Source organism: Rattus norvegicus, chromosome 20 (genome assembly GCF_021556685.1).
Source record: "Rattus norvegicus strain SHRSP/BbbUtx chromosome 20, alternate assembly SHRSP_T2T, whole genome shotgun sequence".
NCBI classification, from domain to species: domain Eukaryota; kingdom Metazoa; phylum Chordata; class Mammalia; order Rodentia; family Muridae; genus Rattus; species Rattus norvegicus.
Genome location: NC_141553.1, coordinates 45,204,315 through 45,231,892, shown reverse-complemented (window position 1 = coordinate 45,231,892; position 27,578 = coordinate 45,204,315). Strand labels below are relative to the sequence as shown.

The window sequence follows — 27,578 nt, the reverse complement described above, 5'->3', positions numbered from 1 at the left end:
GTGTGTGTGTGTGTGAGAGAGAGAGAGAGAGAGAGAGAGAGAGAGAGAGAGAGAGAGAGAGAGAGGAGAGGGAGAGGGAGGGAGGGAGGGAGGGAGACAGAGACAGACAGAGAGATACACAAAGACAGAGAGACACAGACAGGCAGAGACAGACACAGATGCAGAGAGAGACAGACAGAGAGCTAGAGAGACAGACAGCAAGACAGAGAGACAGACAGAAACAAAACAGAGAGGCAGAGAGACAGAGACAGAGAGCAAACAAACACAGGAATCCCATGAATCTTTTTCAGTGAGTCTTTTGAAACATCAAAGCCTTAATGATGTACCTTATTCCACAAGGCCATCCTTCCTAATCATTTTCAAACAATGTTCAAATATATGAGCCTATGTAATTCATTCTCATGTAAACCATCATAGACTTCAACATGGAACCTAATATTTGGATCTATTAGAGCAGTAAGTTGAGCATATGCTTGAGTTTATAAGCACAGAAAAAGGACTTTCTGAACAGAACCCTAATAATTTAGGCACCATAAACAACAATAATAATTGGGGTCTCATGAATCCAAGAAGCTCTGTATAGCAAAGGACCACTGTTCAAGTGAAAATGTGACCTACGGAAGGGGAAATTATCTTTAGGAGCTGTATTCTGACAGAGGGCTAGTGGCTACAATATAGAAAGAACTAAAAAAAAATGAGCACAAGGAAGAAAGAAGAAGGAATGAAAAGAAGGAAGGAAGGAAGGAAGGAAGGAAGGAAGGAAGGAAGAAAGAAAGATACTCAATGAAAAATTGGGGTTGAAACTAAACAAAACTTTTCCAAAAAAGCATGACAAATGGTTGAGAAATGCTCAAAAAAATGTTCAACTTACTTAATGGTCAGGGAAACACAAATTAAAAGTACTTTGACATTTCATTTTATCACACTTATCTAAATAGCTAAGTAAAATACAGTGAATGATAACAAATGCTGCCACGAAGCGGGGAAAGGGAAATACTTGTTCACTGTTGGTAGGATTGAAAACTGGTGTAGCCACTATGAAAATCAATGTGAAGATTCCTAAATGGTTAGATATAGTTTTAAAGAACACCCAACGGCCTTAAACTGCATCCCATCCCTGGTCTCAATATTCTAGCCTACGACGTTGGCAGATTTCTGCTTTCTCAGAAGCCAAGTCTGTTTTAGGGATCCCAAGTAAGATGCCACCCACTACCCTCTAACACTCCTGTCTTAGTTAGGGTTTTACTGCTGTGAATGGACACCATGACCTAGGCAAGTCTTAAAAGGACAACTTTTAATTGGGGCTGGCTTACACGTTCAGAGGTTCAGTTCATTATCATCAAGGCAGGAACATGACAGCATCCAGGCAGGCATGGTGCAGGAGGAGCTGAGAGTTCTACATCGTCATCTGAAGGCTGCTAGCAGAGTACTGACTCCCACGCAGCTAGACTGAGAGACTTATAACCCACACCCATAGTGACCCACCTACTCCAACAGGGCCACACCTCCCAGTAGTGCCACTCCCAGGACCAAACATAAACAAACCATCACAACTCCTTAAAGCCCTCTGAACAGCTCCAAACTGCACCTCTTTCCTTAGATTCCATATTCTGGCCCACAACTTTGGCATAATTCTAATGCCTCTCTGAATATTTTAACTTTTTATAAAGGGTATTGCGTCTCTCACTATCAATATATGAGGTTTAATATGTGATTTAAGTTTTAGTAAAGTTCCTTTTACAAATGTATGTGCCCTTATGTTTGGGGCATACATGGTAAGCACTGATATATTATTTGTGTGGATTTTTACTTTGATGAATATAAACTGTTCTTAATATGTTCTTCCCCATCTCTTTTGATTAATTTTAGTTTGAAGTCTATCTTGTTAAATATTAGTGTGGTTACACCAGCTTGTTTTTTATGTCTGTTTGCTTGAGAAATCTTTTCTTATCCTTTTCTTCTGAAGTAATGTCTGTCTTTGATCTTGAGGTGTGTTTTTTGTATGGAGCAGAATATATTTTGTTTTCTAATCTGTTCTGTTAGTCTGTGTCTTTTTATCAGAGAAATGAGTGTTTTCATGTTTATTACCAATGACTGTTCATTCCTGTGGGTTCTGTTGTTGTTGATGGACGTGTTGGTATGTGCATACTTCCCTTCTTTAGAATAGCTTGTGTGAGATAATTTGATTATTTATTAATTATGCTTTTATGGGTGTAAATCCCAGGTTGGAGTTCTTCTTCTAGCACCTTCTGTAGGGCTATATTTTTTTTTTTTGGTTCTTTTTTTCGGAGCTGGGGACCGAACCCAGGGCCTTGCGCTTCCTAGGCAAGCGCTCTACCACTGAGCTAAATCCCCAGCCCGTAGGGCTATATTTTTGCATACATATTGTATACATTTTGTTTTTATTATGAAATATCTTGTTTTATCTTTTTTTGGTGATTGCAAGTTTTGGTAAGTATGGTAGTCTGGGCTAGAATCTGTGGTCTCTTAGAGTATGTGAGACGTCTGTCTGGGCCTTTCTTACTTTTAGAGTTTCCTTTGAGAATTTGGGTGTGAGTCTAGTAGGTCTGCCTTTATCTGTAATAGCTCCTTTTTTTTCCTTTCATGATTCTTTCATTGTTCTGTATGTTTAGCATCTTAATTGTTATGCGATGAGGGTATTTTGCTTTATGGGTCAATCTGTTTTCTGTTCTGTAAGATTCTTGTACTTTTGTACGTATGTTCAAAGACATTTCTGTGCTTTCGTTGAAAGTATTTTCTGGACATTTGAGCTGGAATTCTTCTCCTTCTGTTACTGTTACTTTTATTTTGATCTTTTCATAGTGTCCAGTACTTTCTGGATTTTTTTGTTTCAGGATTTTTTGTTTCAGGAATGTAACATTTTCGTTGACCTATGTATTTATTTCTTTTGTTGTGTCTTCAACACCCGAGATTCTCTTTTCCATCTTTTATATTCTGTTGGTGATACTTTTCTTTACTGTTCCTTATTTGCTTACCTATATTTTTATTTCCAGAATTCAGTCTGTTTGTTTTCCCAATTGTTCCTATGTCCATTTTTATCCATTTCCTTCAACCAGTTATTTGTTTCTTATCTCCCTTGGCTTTCTTTAAGGGATTTATTCATTTCCTCCAGTTTTGTTTGTCTTTTCCTCAGTTTCTTTAAAGGATTTATTCATTTTTCTCTTCATCAATAATCTTCATAAAGTTGGTTTTAAGGTCGTTGGGGGGGGGGGGCTTCAGCTCTGTTGGAACACCTAGGGCTCGCTGTAGTAGGGCTCTGGTGGTGATGTATTGCTCGACTATTCTTTATTGTGTTCTTATTCTGACCTCTAAGGCATCTGGGTTTGGCGTCTCGGTGCCAATTTCTGAGTTTGCTTTTGTTGATAGAGATTTTGTTCATTGGTTTCTGTTTCCTTTCAGATATTCCATTCAATGTGTTCTGGACTTTTATTTTTATTAGAGGAGAGGTATCATTGGAGTGACTGTGTAGTATTATTTGCAGTGAAAACTTTGGGTGGGGCTGAAGCATCAAAATAAAACACAACGCAGGCCAGAGGGGTTACAAGGAGTTGGGGCTGGGGAGACAAGGGACTGTCTTGAACCAATTAACTAACTGTTCAGTAGATTGAACAGTTTGTGAAGGTATTAACACTGGTTTTAAACAATATTTGATTAATTAATATAAACATGTTCTCCTTACTGTCGGGTAAATTTCCCCAAGTTCAGGAGCCATTTTTCTTCGGCAAGAGAGTTTATTTGTCACTGGAAGTTCCTAACTCTGTCATCTGTGGGTTTCAGCTGTAATTCGTGTGTCTCGGTGTCTGTTTGCCTCGAGAGTCTTCAGTCAGATGATGTGTCTAGATGAGGGCAGTTTCATTTCCTCAGGCTGGTCCAGGGAGATGGCAGGTCCGTCTCCGTTTGGGTGTGTGGTGGCAGTGCTGTCTCTTTTCTTTTGTAGAGATAAACCTGTAGAGTAAACGTAACAGAAGAGTGTAGTTCCAGCATGGGATCCTCACAGGGTGGGTAGTGTGTATTAAGCCTGCAATAGTTTGCTTGGGAGCACATCATGGTCTGTTGTTATGGTCCTAGAAAAAGCAAAGGAGCTGAGGAATTTAGTCCTGGAAGGCATCCTTTAAGTCAGGAGTTACCTATTGTATAAAGAAAAGCAGAGGGAAGAGTTGAGGATTTATGTGCTTAGCATGGCTTAGGAAGAAGTATCTTCATTATGTATCTGGGATAGGCAGTAACAGCTTGTCTTTAAAGGAAACTGGTTGTTCAGTAAGAATTAAATAATGGTTATCAGTATTGTTGGTTTGACCTGTGGGAGTAGATTAAATAAGATTTTGGTACCTTAAAAGAAATTTTAAACAAATTTAAAAAAATTTTAGGACAATTTTTGGTTAAAAGGCCTGAATACTAGGGAGAAAAATAGGCGTTTATTTAAAGAAGGATGACAATTTTTAGGTTAAGTGTTTCTCAGCAGCGAGATCTATTGTCGTTTCTTGTTGGGCTCTTTTCACCTAATTGGAGTCAGGGAGGGCTCTGCTCTGCCTCCCCATGGCTATGTGTTCTAGAAGGCAGTACTCCATTTTCTCCATTTGCTTTTCTTGGCTGGCATTCTCGGAAGGAGTACACGTTGGAAGAAGAGCAGAAAGACAAGAGGCAAAGGGATTTGGTGGGACTTTATTGGCCGGGCTGGAGGGAGTGAGATTACACCCATACCTCGCTCCATTTTCTCCTTAGCCTCAGTGGCAGCAGCACAGGCTGGACAGAGTGAGAGGGCAAGCAGGTATCTGCCTTTTGGCTTGTACCAAGGAGCGCTGGGCAGCAGGGCTGTTGCTGGGACTGTGGCCTGGGATTGGGCTGGCAGGCAGGGGACAGCAGAGAGCTCTGTGCATGCACTGCCATCATGAACGCGGGGTAGTAGCAGGACGAGTTAAGGCTAAAATCAGATTTGGAGATCACAACGAAGAGTCAAAGGGGCAGGGGGCCAAGAGCGGAGGGCGGCAAGGGATTTGGATCAGGAGAGAGGGAGAAAGGGAGAAAGGGTCAGGGAGTAAAGCAGCGTTAGAGGTTACTTACTGTCCTTGGTTAATCTGGAGTTCTGACGTAGGTCTACTCGAGTGGGTTGTCAGCTGGGGTACGCTTCTGTGGCTGTGCCCCACATTGTAGGTGCCAGTTGTGCCTGTCCTTCCACAGGGCAGGGACTTTGGGGAGGAACACTCGGGGTGTTTGACTTTGCTTATCCTATCGGGAAAACACAGTCTGGGAGGTGGGAAAGGGAAAGCTGATATTCTCTAACTTCCGGGCATCTAATCAGCGCTAGAAAAACCACACAGAAGTCAAGAACGAAGTGTCAGGAGTCAATGGACCTTCAAGGAGGCTGGGGCCATTGGTGATCAGTGGGCTGAGGACTGAGTCTAGCCTGGGGCTAGGGCTGGGAGCTACTGGCAAACTCATTGGCGAAGGTAATGGCAATAGTCTGGGAGTGCAGATGGGGCTTCTACCGGGGGTTTAGGCAGCAGCTCTGTAGGCGAAGGCCTGCTCCATCTCCATTCTCCTCGTGGCAGTTCTCAATGACAGACACAGTCCTTGATGACAGAGACAGTCCGTGGTTCCAAACTGTTTGTTGGTTGTTCATTGTGGACAATGGATGCATACCTACTTCTCGGGGTGAACCTGAAATTAAATACCCTTTGCAAGGAGGAATGTCTGGGAAGGGAAGGCTTATTGGCTAAACCCTCTAGATGCTTCCTTAGCATGGAGAACTCTGTTCTGGGCCTGCATGACTACAGGTGACATTTCCTTATGTGGGAAGTGGGGCACACATTTCAGACCTGGAATTTGGCAGGGAGGTGCCTGCCATCTCTTGTGTGTACCCACCGAGTTCCCACGGTCTCAGACCCAATCTACCTACCAAGCTTCTTGGCATGGTTTAGCGTCCCACAGACCATGGCAAGAGTTGGGGAAGACCCACAGGTGCACAGCCTACCTCGAATTCTGGAGTTCTATGCAATCTCTGGTTGAGCACGAGTGCTAAAATAACGTTTTTTTCTTTTTTGCTAAGTAACTGGATTTTTATTTTAATACACAGTATGAGAAATGAGCTTGTAAATCAACTGAATTATATGGAAAATGCAATAGCAAATAAATTAGACCCATGTTTAACACCGAAGGTCAGCTCAATATTCAAACTTAAGGTTGCCATGAACACATCAATTCCACAGTCTTCTTTAAAGGTTGAAGTCTTTCAAATACAGCTTTGCTATGAACTGGTCCAAGACACTGGAAACCAGGCAATGAAAGCCCATAAAGTTTGGAAATGTTATAATTTTTTTTCTCATTACGTTTTTCTCTTCTGTAGTTTGAAATATAAGGGACTATTTTTTTAAGTTTATTTCCTTCCTTCATTCAATATATTCTATTAATATCTACTATGTGCCCAACAATCTAAGCACTAGTGATATACCAGTTAGAGTAAGAGAAAAAGACAGGAAAATAAAACTATAAATAAAATGTATCGTCTGTCAGAAATGATAAATGTTGTAATAAAGAGGATAGGGCACTGGGTTTCTGCGTCTATTTTAAATGATATTAACAGAGAGAACTTGGGTAGATGCTGACATTTGAGCACAGATCTTTATGTCGTTAAGGAGAAAGCTACATGAGTCCCTGAGGGAAAGCCAAACCAACAATGAAAATAAGAGAAGATGGTATAGGCACATAATATGCTCTAAGGGATTTCTTAATAGTATTGGATGTATGGTCTGGTACAGATGCATTTACAACTAATGGATACACATTCTGTAGAATGTGAAAAAGAGTGATGGAGGGTATCTCGGAGAAGTCTCAGAAGAACCCTATATAACACCACTCATTTGGCAAGGTAAAAGCAGGCAGTGGGGCAGCAGCCAAACCAAACAGATTCAGTACAACAGGGACTGCTTACCAACTGAAACAAATCAGAAAACTGTGTGAGGTGGATTCCTTCCAGAGCAGATGTTGCCCACAGGCAACAAACACAGCATGGGAAAGGGAAAGGGAGGGAGGGGGAGAGAAAGGGGGAGAGAGAGAGAGAGAGAGACAGAGGGAGAGACAGAGAGAGACAGAGAGAGAGGAAGAGAGAGAGGGAGGGAGAGAGGGAGAGAGAGAGGGAGGGAGGGAAAGAGAGAAAGAGAGAGGAAGAGAAAGACAGAAAGACAGAGAGGGAGAGAGGGAGGGAGAGAGAGAGGAGAGACAGACACACACAGAGAGAGAGAGAGAGAGAGAGAGAGAGAGAGAGAGAGAGAGAGAGAGAGAGAGAGAGAGAGAGAGAGAGAGAGAGAGAGAGAGAGAAACTAACTGATTATTTTCTCATCTCTTGTGGCCAGACATAATAGGTAATGGAAGAAAACAACTTATTAAAAGTTAATCAGAATTTACCTATTGAGACTCATGGCTGCCTTGTTGATGATGACACCTTAACTCCATAAATGAATAGAAAAATTTTGCATGTTAACATATAAAGCTGTTGGAGGTTATTAGAAAGCAAAGGTAGGCTAGGACCTGATGGAGAAAAGGGCTTTGGTATGAAATGCTCACAGGAGACACCCAACGCCTTTTGCCGTGGCAATTTTAAAGCAGCAATCAATGTAAAAGGAACAGCTGAAGGCAGAGAAGCCTAGAGGCGCTGCTGGAAACTTCACAGCTTGGGAAGACAAAATTGGCCAACTAGAACCCAAAACTGTGTTGGCAAATGCCCTAGTACCCAAGCAGGATACTGGGAAAACTAAACTGAAAGTCTGAGAAAAGAGCAACCTTAGGAAGAAACTGCAAACCGGTTTCCAACCAATTAAGACCACGCTGAATTAAGGTACTTTTCTTCCCTAACTGTCAATTAGGATGAAATTTATGTCATTGAAGACAATTCCAGTCAGAGGGGTAGAATATCTCTGCGCATCTTCCAGCTATGGATTCGGGCATTCAAGGAGAGAGGGCCATGACTCAAGCAAGAGAAAATGAAGAACTGGGAGATTTGATCCAAGGTCACAGAGGCACAGGCAGGTAAAAACCACATTAAGTGTTTGTGTTGTTCAACCAGGGCTTGGAAGATATCATTTTTACAGTTCTGTGGCTACCGACCTTCCATATTGACTCAGTGTTTTAGCCATAGCACAACAGCAGTGTAGCCTGAGTGTAGCCTGCACACAGATGAATGGAAATAATTGTGTCCCAATAAACCTCTGTGAGGTTCTATTTCCCAACTGAGTGTGTTCCTGTGTTCAATGAGCTAAAATTTCATAGTAGATTTTAAAAGTAGATATAGAATGCTTTCTACCAAGCAGTGAGGATACTGTTGGGTTAGCAGTCTTGCCTTCATGGCTAACTAAAGTCCTTGGAATATTACTGAGAGAGCAGAGCCTGGAGACTGAGCCGTGTCAGAGATTAATTACATGGGTTCAAGGGATAGCACTTAGACTTTTAAAGCTTCCAAGACATCTGCCTTGAAGGCACAGTATGCAACAGTCCTTTCAGAAAAAATACCGTGAGACAAGGAGACCAGCAGCAGCATTATCCTGTGTGAACCACAGGGCAGCGGAGAGAGCTCTGCTCTCTGTACCTCTGTACATGGTCTAAGTTGGAAGAATTTTGTAGCAAATGACTGCTCTGGTGAATCTAAGAAATGGCCTGTTGAATCAGAAATGGCCTGAGCAATTCAGAGCTGGGGAGATGAAATAAAAATATACCTGTTAAATCAGTGAAACTATTCAATAGGAACTCTTAAAGAGTTCTTCGAGGAACTAGAAAGTGAGCACACCCAAAGTCCTAGAGAACTAAAAGGAGGGACATATAGGTGCACACCCTCAACTAGACACACTGACAGATTTCAAGACACAGGGGTTGTAGATACTTTCTACTCCAAAGCAGAGTCATCAGAACTTAGAGCTTTGCCCATGACAGATACTGAGCAGAGCTGGTTATAAATAAAATATGTGTGTGATTTATTTATTATTATATATTGGAATATATTCAATTTATTATTTATTTATTTTAAATTCATTATTATTATGATTATTATCATTTCACATCTCCACTGAAGTTTCCTCTTCCTCCTTTCCTACCAGTTCCTCCTCCACCTCCAATTTGTCCCACCCTCTTTCCCCCTTATTCCTCCTACATTTCACTTCAGCAAAGGGCTGGCCTCTCTTGGATATCAAATTTTTCTGAATTGGGTTTTGTTGACTCTTGTATCTTGGAAATAGCTCCATAACAAGCCCTACAGTATAAAGAACTCTGAATTTTGGCTAGATGCATGTTAGACTATGTCTAGAGGATGTTCTCCAACAAATACATCCTTTATTCTCCTTAGAGGGTTCTAAGGAGAATAAGAATTCTATTCTCCCTTACATAGGGAAGGCCTGAACACAGTTTCTTTGAGTCCTCATGTTAATCTTCATGTTAACATATTCTCCCTGTTCAGGTTAGAATTTCACCTCTGATTTTTCTTTTCCTTCCTTTTGCCCCCTTTCTCCTTCTCATTTCTCTTCTTGTCCTTCTGTTTTGTAAGTATAAGAAAACATCTAAAACCCTCAGTAGGAATTATATTCTTACTGCTGAGTTAAAGCTAGTGAAGATTTCCCTTTACAGAACTTCATGGAGGTGACAGGCCAGTCTCCTTATTTTAATTACATAGAACACTGTCCTGAAGCATAGCATTTTAGGTTTTACTTGCTCTTAAATCTGTAATTTGAGAATGCTTAGGGCGAGCTGTTTTTTCTGCTTTTTAAATTAAGATCTGGGACCTAGCATAACCTGAAAGCCGTCTTCCATGCCTATCGACTGCTGCTTGATTCAGCCATGGTGTGGGCTGGGAAAAGAACTGAGAAGTAGGCTGGGCTCCTTTTCAGAGATTGGAGGGCAGTCTCCAGAAACCCTGGGTTTTTATTTGTCCTGTGAGTACAGCACTTGCTTTTTATCAGGCAGTCTTTACAGGGAAGTTTATACAACCCACCATGTTGAAGGAGACAGTATGTCTTCTAGCCCAGTGGTTCTTAACCTTCGTAATGCTGTGACCTTTTACTACAGCTCCTCATGTTGTAGTGATCCACAACTACAGTTATTTTAGTTGTTACTGCATAACTGTAATTCTGCAACTGTTACGAATTATAATGTAAGTATCTGTGTTTTCCAATGGTCTTATGATGGTCTTAGGAAATTCCTGTGGAAAGTCGTTCAAGGCCAAAAGGGGTTCTGACCCACAGGTTGAGAACCACTGTTTTAGAAAAGTGATTGACATATGGATGGGTTATTGAGATGGGTGTTTGATGGGAAAGGTTTGTTCAGCATTTTTCTCTAGTTCTCTTTCCTTGATGCCTTGCGATAAGCAATACCGTTTTACAACACCCTCTTTGGCACAATGTTCACTCATCCCAGGACAAAAGTAATGGAGAAATCTGAGTACGTTCCACACACTGACTCTCAAAACTGTGAGCCAAAATAAATGCTGCCTCCTGTGAGTTGTTTTTTTTTTCTTTTTCAAGTATTTTTCTCTAATGTCAAAAAATGAATAATATATCCAATGAGCTCTTTTTCTTATTAGTTTTAATTTACCTCTGAGCAAATTGAGCAACTAAAATCATTGTAAGTGGTATTGAGCATTTTCTACAGAGTATTTTTAAATATAACTCACTCATCACCCCTAGTACTGCCTGCATTATGATCCAATCGTGCTTTGGTTTCTGGTTGGTCTTTTTTTTTTTTTTTTTTTTTTTTTAAAAGCAAACATGGTCTATTGCTGATAAAAGCTTGGAATGATCAGGTTTATCATATCATATATTATATATTATAATCATGTGTTACATTATAATTATATATCAGTAACTCCTTTGAAGCTCAGAGGCTTAAGTTCTGAGATAGGAATTTTGTCATGTAGTCCATGCAATTTCCCTACCATATTTTTCCCGTGCCATCCCCCACTGTGGCCATCTACCACGATCATTTTCTTTTTTTTTTTTTTTTTTTTTTTTTTTTTTAATTTTTTTTTTATTTTTTTTTTTATTAACTTGAGTATTTCTTATATACATTTCGAGTGTTATTCCCTTTCCCGGTTTCCGGGCAAACAACCCCCTCCCCCCTCCCCTTCCTTATGGGTGTTCCCCTCCCAACCCTCCCCCCATTGCCGCCCTCCCCCCATAGACTAGTTCACTGGGGGTTCAGTCTTAGCAGGACCCAGGGCTTCCCCTTCCACTGGTGCTCTTACTAGGATATTCATTGCTACCTATGGGGTCAGAGTCCAGGGTCAGTCCATGTATAGTCTTTAGGTAGTGGCTTAGTCCCTGGAAGCTCTGGTTGCTTGGCATTGTTGTACTTTTGGGGTCTTGAGCCCCTTCAAGCTCTTCCAGTTCTTTCTCTGATTCCTTCAATAGGGGACCTATTCTCAGTTCAGTGGTTTGCTGCTGGCATTCGCCTCTATATTTGCTGTATTCTGGCTGTGTCTCTCAGGAGCGATCTACATCCGGCTCCTGTCGGTCTGCACTTCTTTGCTTCATCCATCTTGTCTAATTGGGTGGCTGTATATGTATGGGCCACATGTGGGGCAGGCTCTGAATGGGTGTTCCTTCAGTCTCTGTTTTAATCTTTGCCTCTCCCTTCCCTGCCAAGGGTATTCTTTTTCCTCATTTAAAGAAGGAGTGAAGCATTCACATTTTGATCATCCGTCTTGAGTTTCGTTTGTTCTAGGGATCTAGGGTAATTCAAGCATTTGGGCTAATAGCCACTTATCAATGAGTGCATACCATGTATGTCTTTCTGTGATTGGGTTAGCTCACTCAGGATGATATTTTCCAGTTCCAACCATTTGCCTACGAATTTCATAAACTCGTTGTTTTTGATAGCTGAGTAATATTCCATTGTGTAGATGTACCACATTTTCTGTATCCATTCCTCTGTTGAAGGGCATCTGGGTTCTTTCCAGCTTCTGGCTATTATAAATAAGGCTGCGATGAACATAGTGGAGCACGTGTCTCTTTTATATGTTGAGGCATCTTTTGGGTATATGCCCAAGAGAGGTATAGCTGGATCATCAGGCAGTTCAATGTCCAATTTTCTGAGGAACCTCCAGACTGATTTCCAGAATGGTTTTACCAGTCTGCAATCCCACCAACAATGGAGGAGTGTTCCTCTTTCTCCACATCCTCGCCAGCATCTGCTGTCACCTGAGTTTTTGATCTTAGCCAATCGCACTGGTGTGAGGTGAAATCTCAGGGTTGTTTTGATTTGCATTTCCCTTATGACTAAAGATGTTGAACATTTCTTTAGGTGTTTCTCAGCCATTCGGCATTCCTCAGCTGTGAATTCTTTGTTTAGCTCTGAACCCCATTTTTTAATAGGGTTATTTGTTTCCCTGCGGTCTAACTTCTTGAGTTCTTTGTATATTTTGGAAATAAGGCCTCTATCTGTTGTAGGATTGGTAAAGATCTTTTCCCAATCTGTTGGTTGCCGTTTTGTCCTAACCACAGTGTCCTTTGCCTTACAGAAGCTTTGCAGTTTTATGAGATCCCATTTGTCGATTCTTGATCTTAGAGCATAAGCCATTGGTGTTTTGTTCAGGAAATTTTTTCCAGTGCCCATGTGTTCCAGATGCTTCCCTAGTTTTTCTTCTATTAGTTTGAGTGTGTCTGGTTTGATATGGAGGTCCTTGATCCACTTGGACTTAAGCTTTGTACAGGGTGATAAGGATGGATCGATCTGCATTCTTCTACATGTTGCCCTCCAGTTGAACCAGCACCATTTGCTGAAAATACTATCTTTTTTCCATTGGATGGTTTTGGCTCCTTTGTCAAAAATCAAGTGACCATAGGTGTGTGGGTTCATTTCTGGGTCTTCAATTCTATTCCATTGGTCTATCTGTCTGTCTCTGTACCAATACCATGCAGTTTTTATCACTATTGCTCTGTAATACTGCTTGAGTTCAGGGATAGTGATTCCCCCTGAAGTCCTTTTATTGTTGAGGATAGCTTTAGCTATCCTGGGTTTTTTGTTATTCCAGATGAATTTGCAAATTGTTCTGTCTAACTCTTTGAAGAATTGGATTGGTATTTTGATGGGGATTGCATTGAATCTGTAGATTGCTTTTGGTAAAATGGCCATTTTTACCATATTAATCCTGCCAATCCATGAGCATGGGAGATCTTTCCATCTTCTGAGGTCTTCTTCAATTTCTTTCCTCAGTGTCTTGAAGTTCTTATTGTACAGATCTTTTACTTGCTTGGTTAAAGTCACACCGAGGTACTTTATATTATTTGGGTCTATTATGAAGGGTGTCGTTTCCCTAATTTCTTTCTCGGCTTGTTTCTCTTTTGTATAGAGGAAGGCAACTGATTTATTTGAGTTAATTTTATACCCAGCCACTTTGCTGAAGTTGTTTATCAGCTTTAGTAGTTCTCTGGTGGAACTTTTGGGATCACTTAAATATACTATCATGTCATCTGCAAATAGTGATATTTTGACCTCTTCTTTTCCGATCTGTATCCCTTTGATCTCCTTTTGTTGTCTGATTGCTCTGGCTAGAACTTCAAGAACTATATTGAATAAGTAGGGAGAGAGTGGGCAGCCTTGTCTAGTCCCTGATTTTAGTGGGATTGCTTCAAGTTTCTCTCCATTTAGTTTAATGTTAGCAACTGGTTTGCTGTATATGGCTTTTACTATGTTTAGGTATGGGCCTTGAATTCCTATTCTTTCCAGGACTTTTATCATGAAGGGGTGTTGAATTTTGTCAAATGCTTTCTCAGCATCTAATGAAATGATCATGTGGTTCTGTTCTTTCAGTTTGTTTATATAATGGATCACGTTGATGGTTTTCCGTATATTAAACCATCCCTGCATGCCTGGGATGAAGCCTACTTGATCATGGTGGATGATTGTTTTGATGTGCTCTTGAATTCGGTTTGCCAGAATTTTATTGAGTATTTTTGCGTCGATATTCATAAGGGAAATTGGTCTGAAGTTCTCTTTCTTTGTTGTGTCTTTGTGTGGTTTAGGTATAAGAGTAATTGTGGCTTCATAGAAGGAATTCGGTAGGGCTCCATCTGTTTCAATTTTGTGGAATAGTTTGGATAATATTGGTATGAGGTCTTCTATGAAGGTTTGATAGAATTCTGCACTAAACCCGTCTGGACCTGGGCTCTTTTTGGTTGGGAGACCTTTAATGACTGCTTCTATTTCCTTAGGAGTTATGGGGTTGTTTAACTGGTTTATCTGTTCCTGATTTAACTTCGATACCTGGTATCTGTCTAGGAAATTGTCCATTTCCTGAAGATTTTCAAGTTTTGTTGAATATAGGTTTTTATAGTAAGATCTGATGATTTTTTGAATTTCCTCCGAATCTGTAGTTATGTCTCCCTTTTCATTTCTGATTTTGTTAATTTGGACACACTCTCTGTGTCCTCTCGTTAGTCTGGCTAAGGGTTTATCTATCTTGTTGATTTTCTCAAAGAACCAACTTTTGGTTCTGTTGATTCTTTCTATGGTCCTTTTTCTTTCTACTTGGTTGATTTCAGCTCTGAGTTTGATTATTTCCTGCCTTCTAGTCCTCCTGGGTGTATTTGCTTCTTTTTGTTCTAGAGCTTTTAGGTGTGCTGTCAAGCTGCTGACATATGCTCTTTCCTGTTTCTTTCTGCAGGCACTCAGCGCTATGAGTTTTCCTCTTAGCACAGCTTTCATTGTGTCCCATAGGTTTGAGTATGTTGTATCTTCATTTTCATTAAATTCTAAAAAGTTTTTAATTTCTTTCTTTATTTCTTCCTTGACCAGGTTATCATTGAGTAGAGCATTGTTCAATTTCCACGTATATGTGGGCATTCTTCCCTTATTGTTATTGAAGACCAGTTTTAGGCCGTGGTGGTCCGATAGCACGCATGGGATTATTTCTATCTTTCTGTACCTGTTGAGGCCCGTTTTTTGACCAATTATATGGTCAATTTTGGAGAAAGTACCATGAGGAGCTGAGAAGAAGGTATATCCTTTTGCTTTAGGATAGAATGTTCTATAAATATCCGTTAAGTCCATTTGGGTCATGACTTCTCTTAGTCTGTCTACATCACTGTTTAATTTCTGTTTCCATGATCTGTCCATTGATGAGAGTGGGGTGTTGAAATCTCCCACTATTATTGTGTGAGGTGCAATGTGTGTTTTGAGCTTTAGTAAGGTTTCTTTTACATATGTAGGTGCCCTTGTATTTGGGGCATAGATATTTAGGATTGAGAGTTCATCTTGGTTGATTTTTCCTTTGATGAATATGAAGTGTCCTTCCTTATCTTTTTTGATGACTTTTAGTTGGAAATTGATTTTATTTGATATTAGAATGGCTACTCCAGCTTGCTTCTTCTGACCATTTGCTTGGAAAGTTGTTTTCCAGCCTTTCACTCTGAGGTAGTGTCTGTCTTTGTCTCTGAGGTGTGTTTCCTGTAGGCAGCAGAATGCAGGGTCCTCGTTGCGTATCCAGTTTGTTAATCTATGTCTTTTTATTGGGGAGTTGAGGCCATTGATATTGAGAGATATTAAGGAATAGTGATTATTGCTTCCCGTTATATTCATATTTGATGTGAGGTTATGTTTGTGTGCTTTCATTCTCTTTGTTTTGTTGCCAAGACGATTAGTTTCTTGCTTCTTCTAGGGTATAGCTTGCCTCCTTATGTTGGGCTTTACCATTTATTATCCTTTGTAGTGCTGGATTTGTAGAAAGATATTGTGTAAATTTGGTTTTGTCATGGAATATCTTGGTTTCTCCATCAATGTTAATTGAGAGTTTTGCTGGATACAGTAATCTGGGCTGGCATTTGTGTTCTCTTAGGGTCTGTATAACATCAGTCCAGGATCTTCTGGCCTTCATAGTTTCTGGCGAGAAGTCTGGTGTGATTCTGATAGGTCTCCCTTTATATGTTACTTGACCTTTTTCCCTTACTGCTTTTAATATTCTTTCTTTATTTTGTGCGTTTGGTGTTTTGACAATTATGTGACGGGAGGTGTTTCTTTTCTGGTCCAATCTATTAGGAGTTCTGTAGGCTTCCTGTATGTCTATGGGTATCTCTTTTTTTAGGTTAGGGAAGTTTTCTTCTATGATTTTGTTGAAGATATTTACTGGTCCTTTGAGCTGGGAGTCTTCACTCTCTTCTATACCTATTATCCTTAGGTTTGATCTTCTCATTGAGTCCTGGATTTCCTGTATGTTTTGGACCAGTAGCTTTTTCCGCTTTACATTATCTTTGACAGTTGAGTCAATGATTTCTATGGAATCTTCTGCTCCTGAGATTCTCTCTTCCATCTCTTGTATTCTGTTGGTGAAGCTTGTATCTACAGCTCCTTGTCTCTTCTTTTGGTTTTCTATATCCAGGGTTGTTTCCATGTGTTCTTTCTTGATTGCTTCTATTTCCATTTTTAATTCCTTCAACTGTTTGATTGTGTTTTCCTGGAATTCTTTCAGGGATTTTTGTGTCTCCTCTCTGTGGGCTTCTACTTGTTTATTTATGTTTTCCTGGAATTCTTTCAGGCATTTTTGCGATTCCTCTCTGTAGGCTTCTACTTGTTCTCTAAGGGAGTTCTTCACGTCTTTCTTGAAGTCCTCCAGCATCATGATCAAATATGATTTTGAAACTAGATCTTGCTTTTCTGGTGTGTTTGGATATTCCATGTTTGTTTTGGTGGGAGAATTGGGCTCCGATGATGGCATGTAGTCTTGGTTTCTGTTGCTTGGGTTCCTGCGCTTGCCTCTCGCCATCAGATTATCTCTAGTGTTACTTTGTTCTGCTATTTCTGACAGTGGCTAGACTGTCCTATAAGCCTGTGTGTCAGGAGTGCTGTAGACCTGTTTTCCTCTCTTTTAGTCAGTTATGGGGACAGAGTGTTCTGCTTTCGGGCGTGTAGTTTTTCCTCTCTACAGGTCTTCAGCTGTTCCTGTGGGCCTGTGTCTTGAGTTCACCAGGCAGCTTTCTTGCAGCAGAAAATTTGGTCTTACCTGTGGTCCCGAGGCTCAGGTTTGCTCGTGGGGTGCTGTCCAGGGGCTCTCTGCAGCGGCAGCAACCAGGAAGACCTGTGCCGCCCCTTCCGGGAGCTTCAGTGCACCAGGGTTCCAGATGGTCTTTGGCTTTTTCCTCTGGCGTCCGAGATGTGTGTGCAGGGAGCAGTCTCTTCTGGTTTCCCAGGCTTGTCTGCCTCTCTGAAGGTTTAGCTCTCCCTCCCACGGGATTTGGGTGCAGAGAACTGTTTATCCGGTCTGTTTCCTTCAGGGTCCGGCGGTGTCTCTGGCAGGGGTCCTGCCGCTCCTGGGCCCTCCCCCACGGGAGCCCAGAGGCCTTATACAGTTTCCTCTTGGGCCAGGGATGTGGGCAGGGGTGAGCAGTGTTGGTGGTCTCTTCCGCTCTGCAGCCTCAGGAGTGCCCACCTGACCAGGCGGTTGGGTCTCTCTCTCACCGGGTCTGGGAGCAGAGAGCTGCTGCGGGCCGGGATCCGCGGGTGTGGGACTTCCGGTACACACAGAACGTGCCCGGTTCTAGAGAAATTCTGCTTCCGTGTGTCCCAGGCTCACCAGGCAGCTTTCTTGCAGCAGAAAATTTGGTCTTACCTGTGGTCCCGAGGCTCAGGTTCGCTCGTGGGGTGCTGCCCAGGGGCTCTCTGCAGCGGCAGCAACCAGGAAGACCTGTGCCGCCCCTTCCGGGAGCTTCAGTGCACCAGGGTTCCAGATGGTCTTTGGCTTTTTCCTCTGGCGTCCGAGATGTGTGTGCAGGGAGCAGTCTCTTCTGGTTTCCCAGGCCTGTCTGCCTCTCTGAAGGTTTAGCTCTCCCTCCCACGGGATTTGGGTGCAGAGAACTGTTTATCCGGTCTGTTTCCTTCAGGGTCCGGCGGTGTCTCCGGCAGGGTCCTGCCGCTCCTGGGCCCTCCCCCACGGGAGCCCAGAGGCCTTATACAGTTTCCTCTTGGGCCAGGGATGTGGGCAGGGGTGAGCAGTGTTGGTGGTCTCTTCCGCTCTGCAGCCTCAGGAGTGCCCACCTGACCAGGCGGTTGGGTCTCTCTCTCACCGGGTCTGGGAGCAGAGAGCTGCTGCGGGCCGGGATCCGCGGGTCTCTGGTTGGTCTTTAAGCACATGTGTTACTTCTCATGCTAGTATGCATCTTTACTAGATACATACTAACTAACCTCTATTTTCAAAATAGTAGTGGTCTTTAAGCACATGTGTTATTTCTCACGTTACTATGCATCTTTACTAGATACATACTAACTCATCTCTATTTTCAAAATAGTAGTTTAAAAAGATTACGACTCCTAAATTATGCTAACCCTTAACACTTATATGTGCTCGATTTCTGAAGCACACAGACATGTCTTTTAACACTGTGGAGTGTTGTGCTTAGCAGGTAAGACACCATTGCACAGGGGTTAGAATCAGGGATTAGGGAAGGTGGTTATCTAGTTCAAAGCTAAGTGACAAGTGAATAAAGAAACAAACTTACAATTCAGAAAGCTTGCTTGGCTTTCTTTCCACTATATCAGCATGCTACTCTGTGTAACTGTGGGTTACAGGAACAAGAAACGCACTGCTTCATTTTTTCTCAAAATAAAAGCCAATCACTCTTTGTGGAACTATATTATATTACCCAAAGTGGGCTACATATTTAATACAATCTCCAGGAAAATCCCAAAGAAAAAAAACCCTACAATTCAGATGAAAGCATGTGACGTTCTGAATGGTTTAAGTTATTCTTAACACAAGGAACAATACTTGAAGTTTCATATTACTGGATCTCAAACTATTACAGAAACATAGTAATAAAATCAGCATGGTATGGGCACAATGCCAAATGTATTAACCATAGCTAGCATAGTGAACCTAGAAATAAATATGGTTACAACCATCTAACCTTTGACAAAGACATGTAAAAAACTATACAATGGTGGAAAATCATTATCTTTAAGAAGAATGGTAGTGATAAAAGTTGAATAACCATAGGAAAATGAACACTAAATTAATATACTTTCCCCTTTATGATTTTTTTGAGAATTTCATAATATATATTTTGATTTTTGTTTTTTTATAAAAGTTTATTAGTTATTTCTGACATTTTATTATTTTTATTGGTTTTTTTAATTTATATTTCAAATGTTATCCCCTTTCTCCCACCCAACCACCCATCCCTTCCCAACTCCAAGCCCTGACAATCCCCTACACTGAGGGGTCCAGCCTTAGCATGACAAGGGCTTCTTTACTCTTTGTTTCCCAATAAGGCCATCGTCTGCCACATATGCAGCTGGAGCCATGGGTCCCTCTATGTGTACTCTTTGGATGGTGGTTTAGTCTCTGGGAGTTCGGGTTGGTTGACATTGTTGTTCTTATGGGGTTGCAAGCCCCTTCAGCTCCTTCAGTCCTTTCTCTAACTTTTCCAATGGGGACCCCGTTCTCAGTTCAGTGGTTTTCTGTGAGTGTTCGCCTCTCTATTTGTCATGCTCTGGCTGAACTTCTCAGGAGACAGGTAAATCAGGCTCCTGTCAGCAAACATTTCTTGGCATCAGTAATATTGTCTGTGTTGGGTGGCTGTATGTATATGGGCTGGATCCCCAGGTGGGGCAGGCTCTGAATGGCCATTCCTTCAGTTTCTGCTCCAAATTTTGTCTCCATATCTCCTTCTATGTATAATTTTGCACCCCCCCCCCAATCTGAGAAGGTCTGAAACATCCACACTTTGCTTGTCCTTTTCTTAAGCTTCATGTGGTTGGTGGGTTGTACCTTGGGTAATCTGAGCTTTTGAGTATCCACATATCAGTGAGTGCATACCATATGGTTTGTTTGGTTTTGTGTGTGTGTGTGTGTGTGTGTGTGTGTGTGATTGTGTTACTTCACTCAGGATGATATTTTCTAGTTCAACCCATTTGCCTATGAATTTCATGAAGTCATTGTTTTTGATAGCTCAGTAGCACTCCATTGTGTAGATGTACCACATTTTCTGTATCCATTCCTTTGTTGAAGGTCATCTGGGTTATTTTCAACTTCCAGCTATTATAAAGAAGGCTTCTAAGAACATAGTGGATCATGTTATTATATGTTGGAGCATCTTTTGGGTATATACCCAAGAGTGGTATATCTGGGCCCTCCCTATGTCTAATTTTCTTAGAAACCTCCAGACTGATTTACAGAGGGGTTGTACCAGCCTGCAATCTCACCAACAATGTAGGAGTGTTCTTCTTTCTCCACATCCTTGCCAGCATCTGTTGTCACCTGAGTTTTCCTCTTCTCTTCCTCCTCCTCCTCTTCCTCCTTCTCCTCCTCCTTCTCCCTCTCCCTCTCCCTCTCTCCCTCCTCCCTCTCCCCCTCTCTCTCTCCCTCTCTCCCTCCTCCTCCTTCTCCTCCTCCTCCCTTTCCCTCTCTCTCTCCCTCTCCCTCTCTCCCTCCTCCTTCTCTTTCTCCCTCTCTCCCTCCTCCTTCTCCTCCTCCTCCCTCTCCCTCTCTCCCTCCTCCTCCTTCTCCTCCTCCTCCCTCTCCCTCTCTCTCTCCCTCTCCCTCTCTCCCTCCTCCTCCTCCTTCTCCTCCTTCTCTCTCCCCCTCTCCCTCGCTTCCTCCTCCTCCTTCTCCTCCTCCTTCTCCTCCTCCCTCTCCCTCTCTCTCTTCCTCTCTCTCCCTCCCCCTCCTCCTCCTCCTCCTCTTCCTTCTCCTCCTCCTCCTCCTCCTATCTTAGCCATTCTGACTGGTGTGAGGTGTAATCTCAGGGTTGTTTTGATTTGCATTTCCCTGATGACTAAAGATGTTGAACATTTCTTTAGGTACTTCTCAGCCATTCCATATTCCTCATCCGAGAATTCTTTGTTTAGCTCTGTACCTCATTTTTAATAGGGTTATTTGATTCTCTCGAGTTTAAATTCTTGAATTCTTTGTATTTATTGGATATTATCTCACTATCAGATGTAGGATTGGAAAAGATTTTTTCCCAATCTCTTGGTTGTTGTTTTGTTCTAATCACAGTGTCTTTTGCCTTACAGAAGTTTTGCAGTCTTATGAGGTTCTATTTGTCAGTTCTTGATCTTAGAGCATAAGCTATTGGTGTTCTGTTTAGGAAATATTGCCCTGTGCCCATGTGTTCAAAGGTCTTCCCCAATTTTTCTTCTATTAGTTTCAGTGTATCTGCTTTTATGTGTGGGTCCAAGATCTACTTAGACATGAGCTTTGTACAGGGTAATAAGAATGAATCGATTTGCATTCTTCTACATGTTGATCTCCAGTTGAACCAGCACAACTTGTTGAAAATGCTATCTTTTTTTCCACTAGATGGCTTTAGCTACTGTGTCAAAGATCAAGTGACCATAGGTGTGTGGGTTCATTTCTGGGTCTTCAGTTTTATTTCATTTATCTACCTGCCCACCTCTATACCAATACCATACAGTATTTTTATCACTATTGCTCTGTAATACAGCTTGAGGTCAAGGATGGTGATTCCCCCAGAAGTTCTTTTATTGTTGAGTATAGTTTTTGCTATCTTGGATGTTTTGTTATTAAAAATGAATTTACATATTTCTCTTTCTAACTCTATGAAGAATTTTGATGGGGATTGCATTGAATTTGTAGATTGCTTTTGGCAAGATGGCTATTTTTCCAATAATCATCCTGCTAATCCATGAGCATGGGAGATCTTTCCATTTTCTGAGATCTTTACCAATTTCTTTCTTCAGAGACTTGAAGTTCTTGTCATACATATCTTTCACTTGCTTGGTTAGAGACACACTGAGGTATTTTATATTATTTGTGACTATTGTGAAGGTTGTCATTTTCCTAATTTCTTTCTCAGCCTATTTATACTATGAGTAGAGGAAGGCTACTTATTTGTTTGAGTTAATTTTATATACAGTCACTTTGCTAAAGTTTTTAAACAAGCTTAGTAGTTGTCCAGTGGAACTTTTGGGGTCACTAACTATACTATCATATCATCTGTAAATCATGATATTTTGAATTCTTCCTTTCCAATTTGTATCTATTTGACCTGCTTTTGTTGTCCGATTGCTCTGGCTAGGACTTCGAGTAACATATTGAATAAGTAGGGAGAGAGTGGGCAGCTTTGTGTAGTCTCATATTGTAGTAGGATTGCTTCAATTTCTCTCCATTTAGTTTGATGTTGGCTACTGGTTTTCTGTATACTGGTTTTACTATGTTTAGATATGGGCCTTGAATTCCAGGTCTTTCCAAGTCTTTTACCATGAAGGGGTGTTGAATTTTGCCAAATGCATTCTCAGCATCTAATGAGATGATCATGTGGTTTTTATCTTTGAGTTTGTTTATAGAGTGGATTATGTTGATGGGATTTCTGGGTATTAAATCATGCTTGCATCCCTGGGATGAAATCTACTTGATGATGATGGATGATCGTTTTGATGTGTTATTGGATTCAGTTAGCAAGAATTTTATTGAGTATTTTTGTGTTCATATTCATAAGGGAAATTGGTCTGAAGTTCTCTTTTTTGTCGGGTCTTTGTGTGGTTTCAGTATCATAGTGATTGTGGCTTCATAGAAGGAATTTGGTAGTGCTCTGTCTGTTTCAATTTTGTGGAATAGTTTGGACAGTATTGGTATGAGCTCTTCTATGAAGATCTGATAGAATTCTGCAGTAAACCCATCTGGACCTGGGCTCTTTTTGGTTGGGAGACTTTTAATAACTGCTTCTATTTCTTTAGGAGTTATGGGGTTGTTTAGATGGTTTATTTGTTCCTGATTTAACTTTGGTACCTGGTATCTGTCTAGAAAATTGTCCATTTCCTCTAAATTTTCCGGTTTTGTTGAATATAGGCTTTTGTAGTAGGATCTGATGATTTTTTTAATTTCCTCAGATTTTGCTGTTATGTCTCCCTTTTCATTTCTGATTTTGTTATTTTGGGTACTGTGGTTAGTCTGGATAAGGGTTTATCTATCTTGCTGATTTTCTCAAAAAAACCATCTCCTAGTTTTGTTGTTTCTTTGTATAGTATTTTTTGTTTCTACTTGGTTGATTTTAGCCCTGAGTTCATTTCCTGCCACCTACTCCTTTTGGGTGTATTTGCTTCCTTTTGTTCTAAAGCTTTTCAGTGTACTGTCAAGCTACTAATGTATGTCCTGTCCAGATTCATTTTGGAGGCACTCAGAGCTATGAGTTTTCCTCTTAGCACAGCTTTCATTGTGTCCCATAAGTTTGGGTATGCTGTGCTTTCATTTTCATTAAATTCTAAAAAAGTCTTTAATTTCTTTATTCTTCTTTGATCAAGTTACCATTGAGTTCAACTTCCATGTGTATGTGGACTTCCTGTTGTTTTTGTTTTTATTAAAGACTAATATTATGCTGTGGTGATCTGATAGATACATGGGATTATTTCAATATTCTTGTATAGGTTGAGGCCTGTTTTGTGGCCATTATATGGTCAATTTTGGAGAGGGTACCATGATTTGCTGAGAAAAAAATATATTCTTTTGTTTTAGGATGAAATGTTCTAGAGATATCTTTTAAATCCATTTGGTTCTGTTAGTTGATCTCTGTTTTTTTTTAGTTTTTCTTTCCATGCTCTGTCCATTGCTGAGAGTGGGATGTTGAAGTCTTCCACTGTTATCGTGTGAGGTTTAATATGTGCTTTGAACTTTAGTAAGGTTTCCTTTATGAATGTAGGTTCCCTTGCATTTCCAGCGTAGATATTCAGGATTGAGAATTCATCTTAGTGAATTTTTCTTTTGATGAATATGAAGTATACTTCCTTATTTTTGATAACTTTCAGTTGAAAGTCAATTTTATATGATATTAGAATGGCTACTCCAGCCTATTTCTTGGGACCATTTGCTTGGCAAATTCTTTTCCAGCCTTTTACTCTGAGGTAGTGTCTGTCTTTGTCTCTGAGGTGTGTTTCCTGTATGCAGCAAAATGCTGGGTCCTCTTTACATATCCAGTCTGTTAGTCTATGTATTTTTCTTGGGAAATTGAGTTAATTGATGTTAAGAGATACTAAGGAATAGAGATTGTTGTTTCCTGTTATTTTTGTTGTTAAAGGTGGAATTATGTTTGTGTTGCCCTCTTCTTTTGGGTTTGTTGCAAGGAGATTATTTTCTTGCTCTTTCTATGATGTAGTTACCCTCCTTGTGTTTGAGTTTTCCATCTATTATCCTTTGTACGGCTAGATTTGTGGAAAGATATTATGTAAATTTGGTTTTGTCATGGAATTTCTTTGTTTCTTCATCTATATTAATTGAGAGTTTTGCCGGATATAGTATCCTGGGCTGGTGTTTGTGTTCTCTTAGGATCTGTATGACATCTGCCCAGGATCTTCTGGCTTTCATAGTATCTGGTGAGAAGTCTGTTGTAATTCTGGTGGATCTGTCCTTATATGTTACTTGAACTTTTTCCCTTCCTTCATTTTGGGCATATGGTGTTTTAACTATTATGTGATGGGAAGAATTTCTTTTCTGATCCAACCTGTTTGAAGTTATATAGGCTTTTTGTATGTTTATGGGCATCTCTTTCTTTAGGTTAGGGAAATTTTATTCTATAGGTTTTTTTTTTGAAGATATTTACTGGCCCTTTAAGTTGGGAACCTGCTGTCTTCTATACCTTTTACCCTTAGTTTGATCTTTGCATTGTGCCCTGGATTTCCTGGATGTTTTGGGTTAAGACCTTTTGCATTTTACGTTTTATTTGACGATTTTGTCAATGTTTTCTATGGTATCTTCTGCTTCTGAGAGTCTCTCTTCTATCTCTTGTATTCTGTTTGTGATGCTTGCATCTATGACTTCTAATCTCTTTCCTAGGTTTTCTATCTCCAGCGTTGTTTTTCTTTGTGCTTTCTTTATTATTTCTATTTCCATTTTTACATCCTGGATGGTTTTGTTAAATTCCTTTACCTGTTTGGTTGTACTTTCCTATAATTCTTTCAGGGAATTTTGTGTTTCCTCTTTAAGTGCTTCTACAAATTTACCTGTGTTGCCCTGTATTTCTCTAAAGTAGTTATTTATGTCTTTCTTAAAGTCCTCTATCATCATCATTAGATGTGATTTTTTAAATACAAATCTTGCTTTTCCTTTGTGTTGTGATATCCTGTATTTTCTTTGGTGGGAGAACTTGACTCTGATGATGCCAAGTAGCCTTGGTTTCTGTTGCTTAGGTTCCTGTGTTTGCCTCTCAGCATCTGGCTGTCTCTGGTGTTAGTTTGTCTTGCTGTCTCTGACAGTGGCTTGACCTTCCTCTAAGCCTGTGTGTTAGCACTACTGGAGATAGGCTTTCTCCCAGCAGTATTTGAGTACAAAGGGCTGTGTCACAGAGTCAGCTCCAGGTGCAGGCAGAAACAGGAAAGATCCTGTACCAGACTGTTCCTAGATTCCTGTGTCCTCATGGCTCCAAGGGGGTTCCTTTTTGGCCAGGAACGTGAGTAAAGGTGTGTGGTTTGATTTTATTCACCCATAATAACTCTTCAATCCATTCACCTCTTTACACATTGAACACTCTATTCTCTTATGAAAAAATTAATTCAACAAACAAATCTAAACTGTATTGCTCATATACTCTTGCATGTGTGGTCATCCACTGAAACATGATCATCTTAAACCACATACAAATCAACTCAAAGTAAACAGAAGACTTTAATTTGAGGCCTGAAGATAGTTAAAATATATAGAGAAAAGATTTAAATTAATAAAATAAAACTAAAAATAGTAAGGAGATGAAACTGCAAACAGTAAAGAAATCAAGAGAGAGAGACCCAACCGCCTGGTCAGGTGGGCACTCCTGAGGCTGCAGAGCGGAAGAGACCACCAACACTGCTCACCCCTGCCCACATCCCTGGCCCAAGAGGAAACTGTATAAGGCCTCTGGGCTCCCGTGGGGGAGGGCCCAGGAGCGGCAGGACCCCTGCGCCTGAGACACCGCCGGAACCTGAAAGAAACAGATTGGATAAACAGTTCTCTGCACCCAAATCCCGTGGGAGGGAGAGCTAAACCTTCAGAGAGGCAGACAAGGCTGGGAAACCAGAAGAGACTGCTCCCTGCACACACATCTCGGACGCCAGAGGAAAAAGCCAAAGACCATCTGGAACCCTGGTGCACTGAAGCTCCCAGAAGGGGAGGCACAGGTCTTCCTGATTGCTGCCGCTGCAGAGAGCCTGTGGGCAGCACCCCATGAGCGAACTTGAGCCTCAGGACCACAGGTAAGACCAAATTTTCTGCTGCAAGAAAGCTGCCTGGTGAACTCAAGACACAGGCCCACAGGAACAGCTGAAGACCTGTAGAGAGGAAAAACTACACGCCCGAAAGCAGAACACTCTGTCCCCATAACTGACTGAAAGAGAGGAAAACAGGTCTACAGCACTCCTGACACACAGGCTTATAGGACAGTCTAGCCACTGTCAGAAATAGCAGAACAAAGTAACACTAGAGATAATCTGATGGCGAGAGGCAAGCGCAGGAACCCAAGCAAGAGAAACCAAGACTACATGGCATCATCGGAGCCCAATTCTCCCACCAAAGCAAACACGGAATATCCAAACACACCAGAAAAGCAAGATCTAGTTTCAAAATCATATTTGATCATGATGCTGGAGGACTTCAAGAAAGACATGAACACACTTAGGGAAGCACAGGAAAACATTAATAAACAAGTAAAAGCCTACAGAGAGGAATCGCAAAAATCCATGAAAGAATTCCAGGAAAACACAATCAAACAGTTGAAGGAATTAAAAATGGAAATAGAAGCAATCAAGAAAGAACACATGGAAACAACCCTGGATATAGAAAACCAAAAGAAGAGACAAGGAGCTGTAGATACAAGCTTCACCAACAGAATACAAGAGATGGAAGAGAGAATCTCAGGAGCAGAAGATTCCATAGAAATCATTGACTCAACTGTCAAAGATAATGTAAAGCGGAAAAAGCTACTGGTCCAAAACATACAGGAAATCCAGGACTCAATGAGAAGATCAAACCTAAGGATAATAGGTATAGAAGAGAGTGAAGACTCCCAGCTCAAAGGACCAGTAAATATCTTCAACAAAATCATAGAAGAAAACTTCCCTAACCTAAAAAAAGAGATACCCATAGACATACAAGAAGCCTACAGAACTCCAAATAGATTGGACCAGAAAAGAAACACCTCCCGTCACATAATTGTCAAAACACCAAACGCACAAAATAAAGAAAGAATATTAAAAGCAGTAAGGGAAAAAGGTCAAGTAACATATAAAGGGAGACCTATCAGACTCACACCAGAATTCTCGCCAGAAACTATGAAGGCCAGAAGATCCTGGACTGATGTTATACAGACCCTAAGAGAACACAAATGCCAGCCCAGGTTACTGTATCCAGCAAAACTCTCAATTAACATTGATGGAGAAACCAAGATATTCCATGACAAAACCAAATTTACACAATATCTTTCTACAAATCCAGCACTACAAAGGATAATAAATGGTAAAGCCCAACATAAGGAGGCAAGCTATATCCTAGAAGAAGCAAGAAACTAATCGTCTTGGCAACAAAACAAAGAGAATGAAAGCACACAAACATAACCTCACATCCAAATATGAATATAAAGGGAAACAATAATCACTATTCCTTAATATCTCTC

At 40.9% G+C, this 27,578-nt stretch overlaps 1 protein-coding gene and 1 long non-coding RNA gene across 4 annotated transcripts in view; both read right to left on the bottom strand.

Annotated features, from left to right (window-relative positions):
• LOC147998714 (uncharacterized) overlaps positions 1-20,263 on the bottom strand; it is a 36,704-nt gene extending 16,441 nt beyond the window's left edge. Inside the window, exons 1-4 of the mRNA XM_087598469.1 lie at positions 20,188-20,263; positions 5,508-5,679; positions 5,083-5,247; positions 4,723-4,901 (exon numbers count right to left, since the gene is read on the bottom strand). Coding sequence (XP_087454595.1) covers positions 4,723-4,901; positions 5,083-5,247; positions 5,508-5,659 — 496 coding nt within the window. The 5' untranslated portion in view covers positions 5,660-5,679; positions 20,188-20,263. The remainder of the gene's footprint in view (positions 1-4,722; positions 4,902-5,082; positions 5,248-5,507; positions 5,680-20,187) is intronic.
• LOC102550301 (uncharacterized) overlaps positions 1-27,578 on the bottom strand; it is a 191,783-nt gene that overhangs the window by 91,964 nt on the left and 72,241 nt on the right. The window lies entirely within an intron of this gene.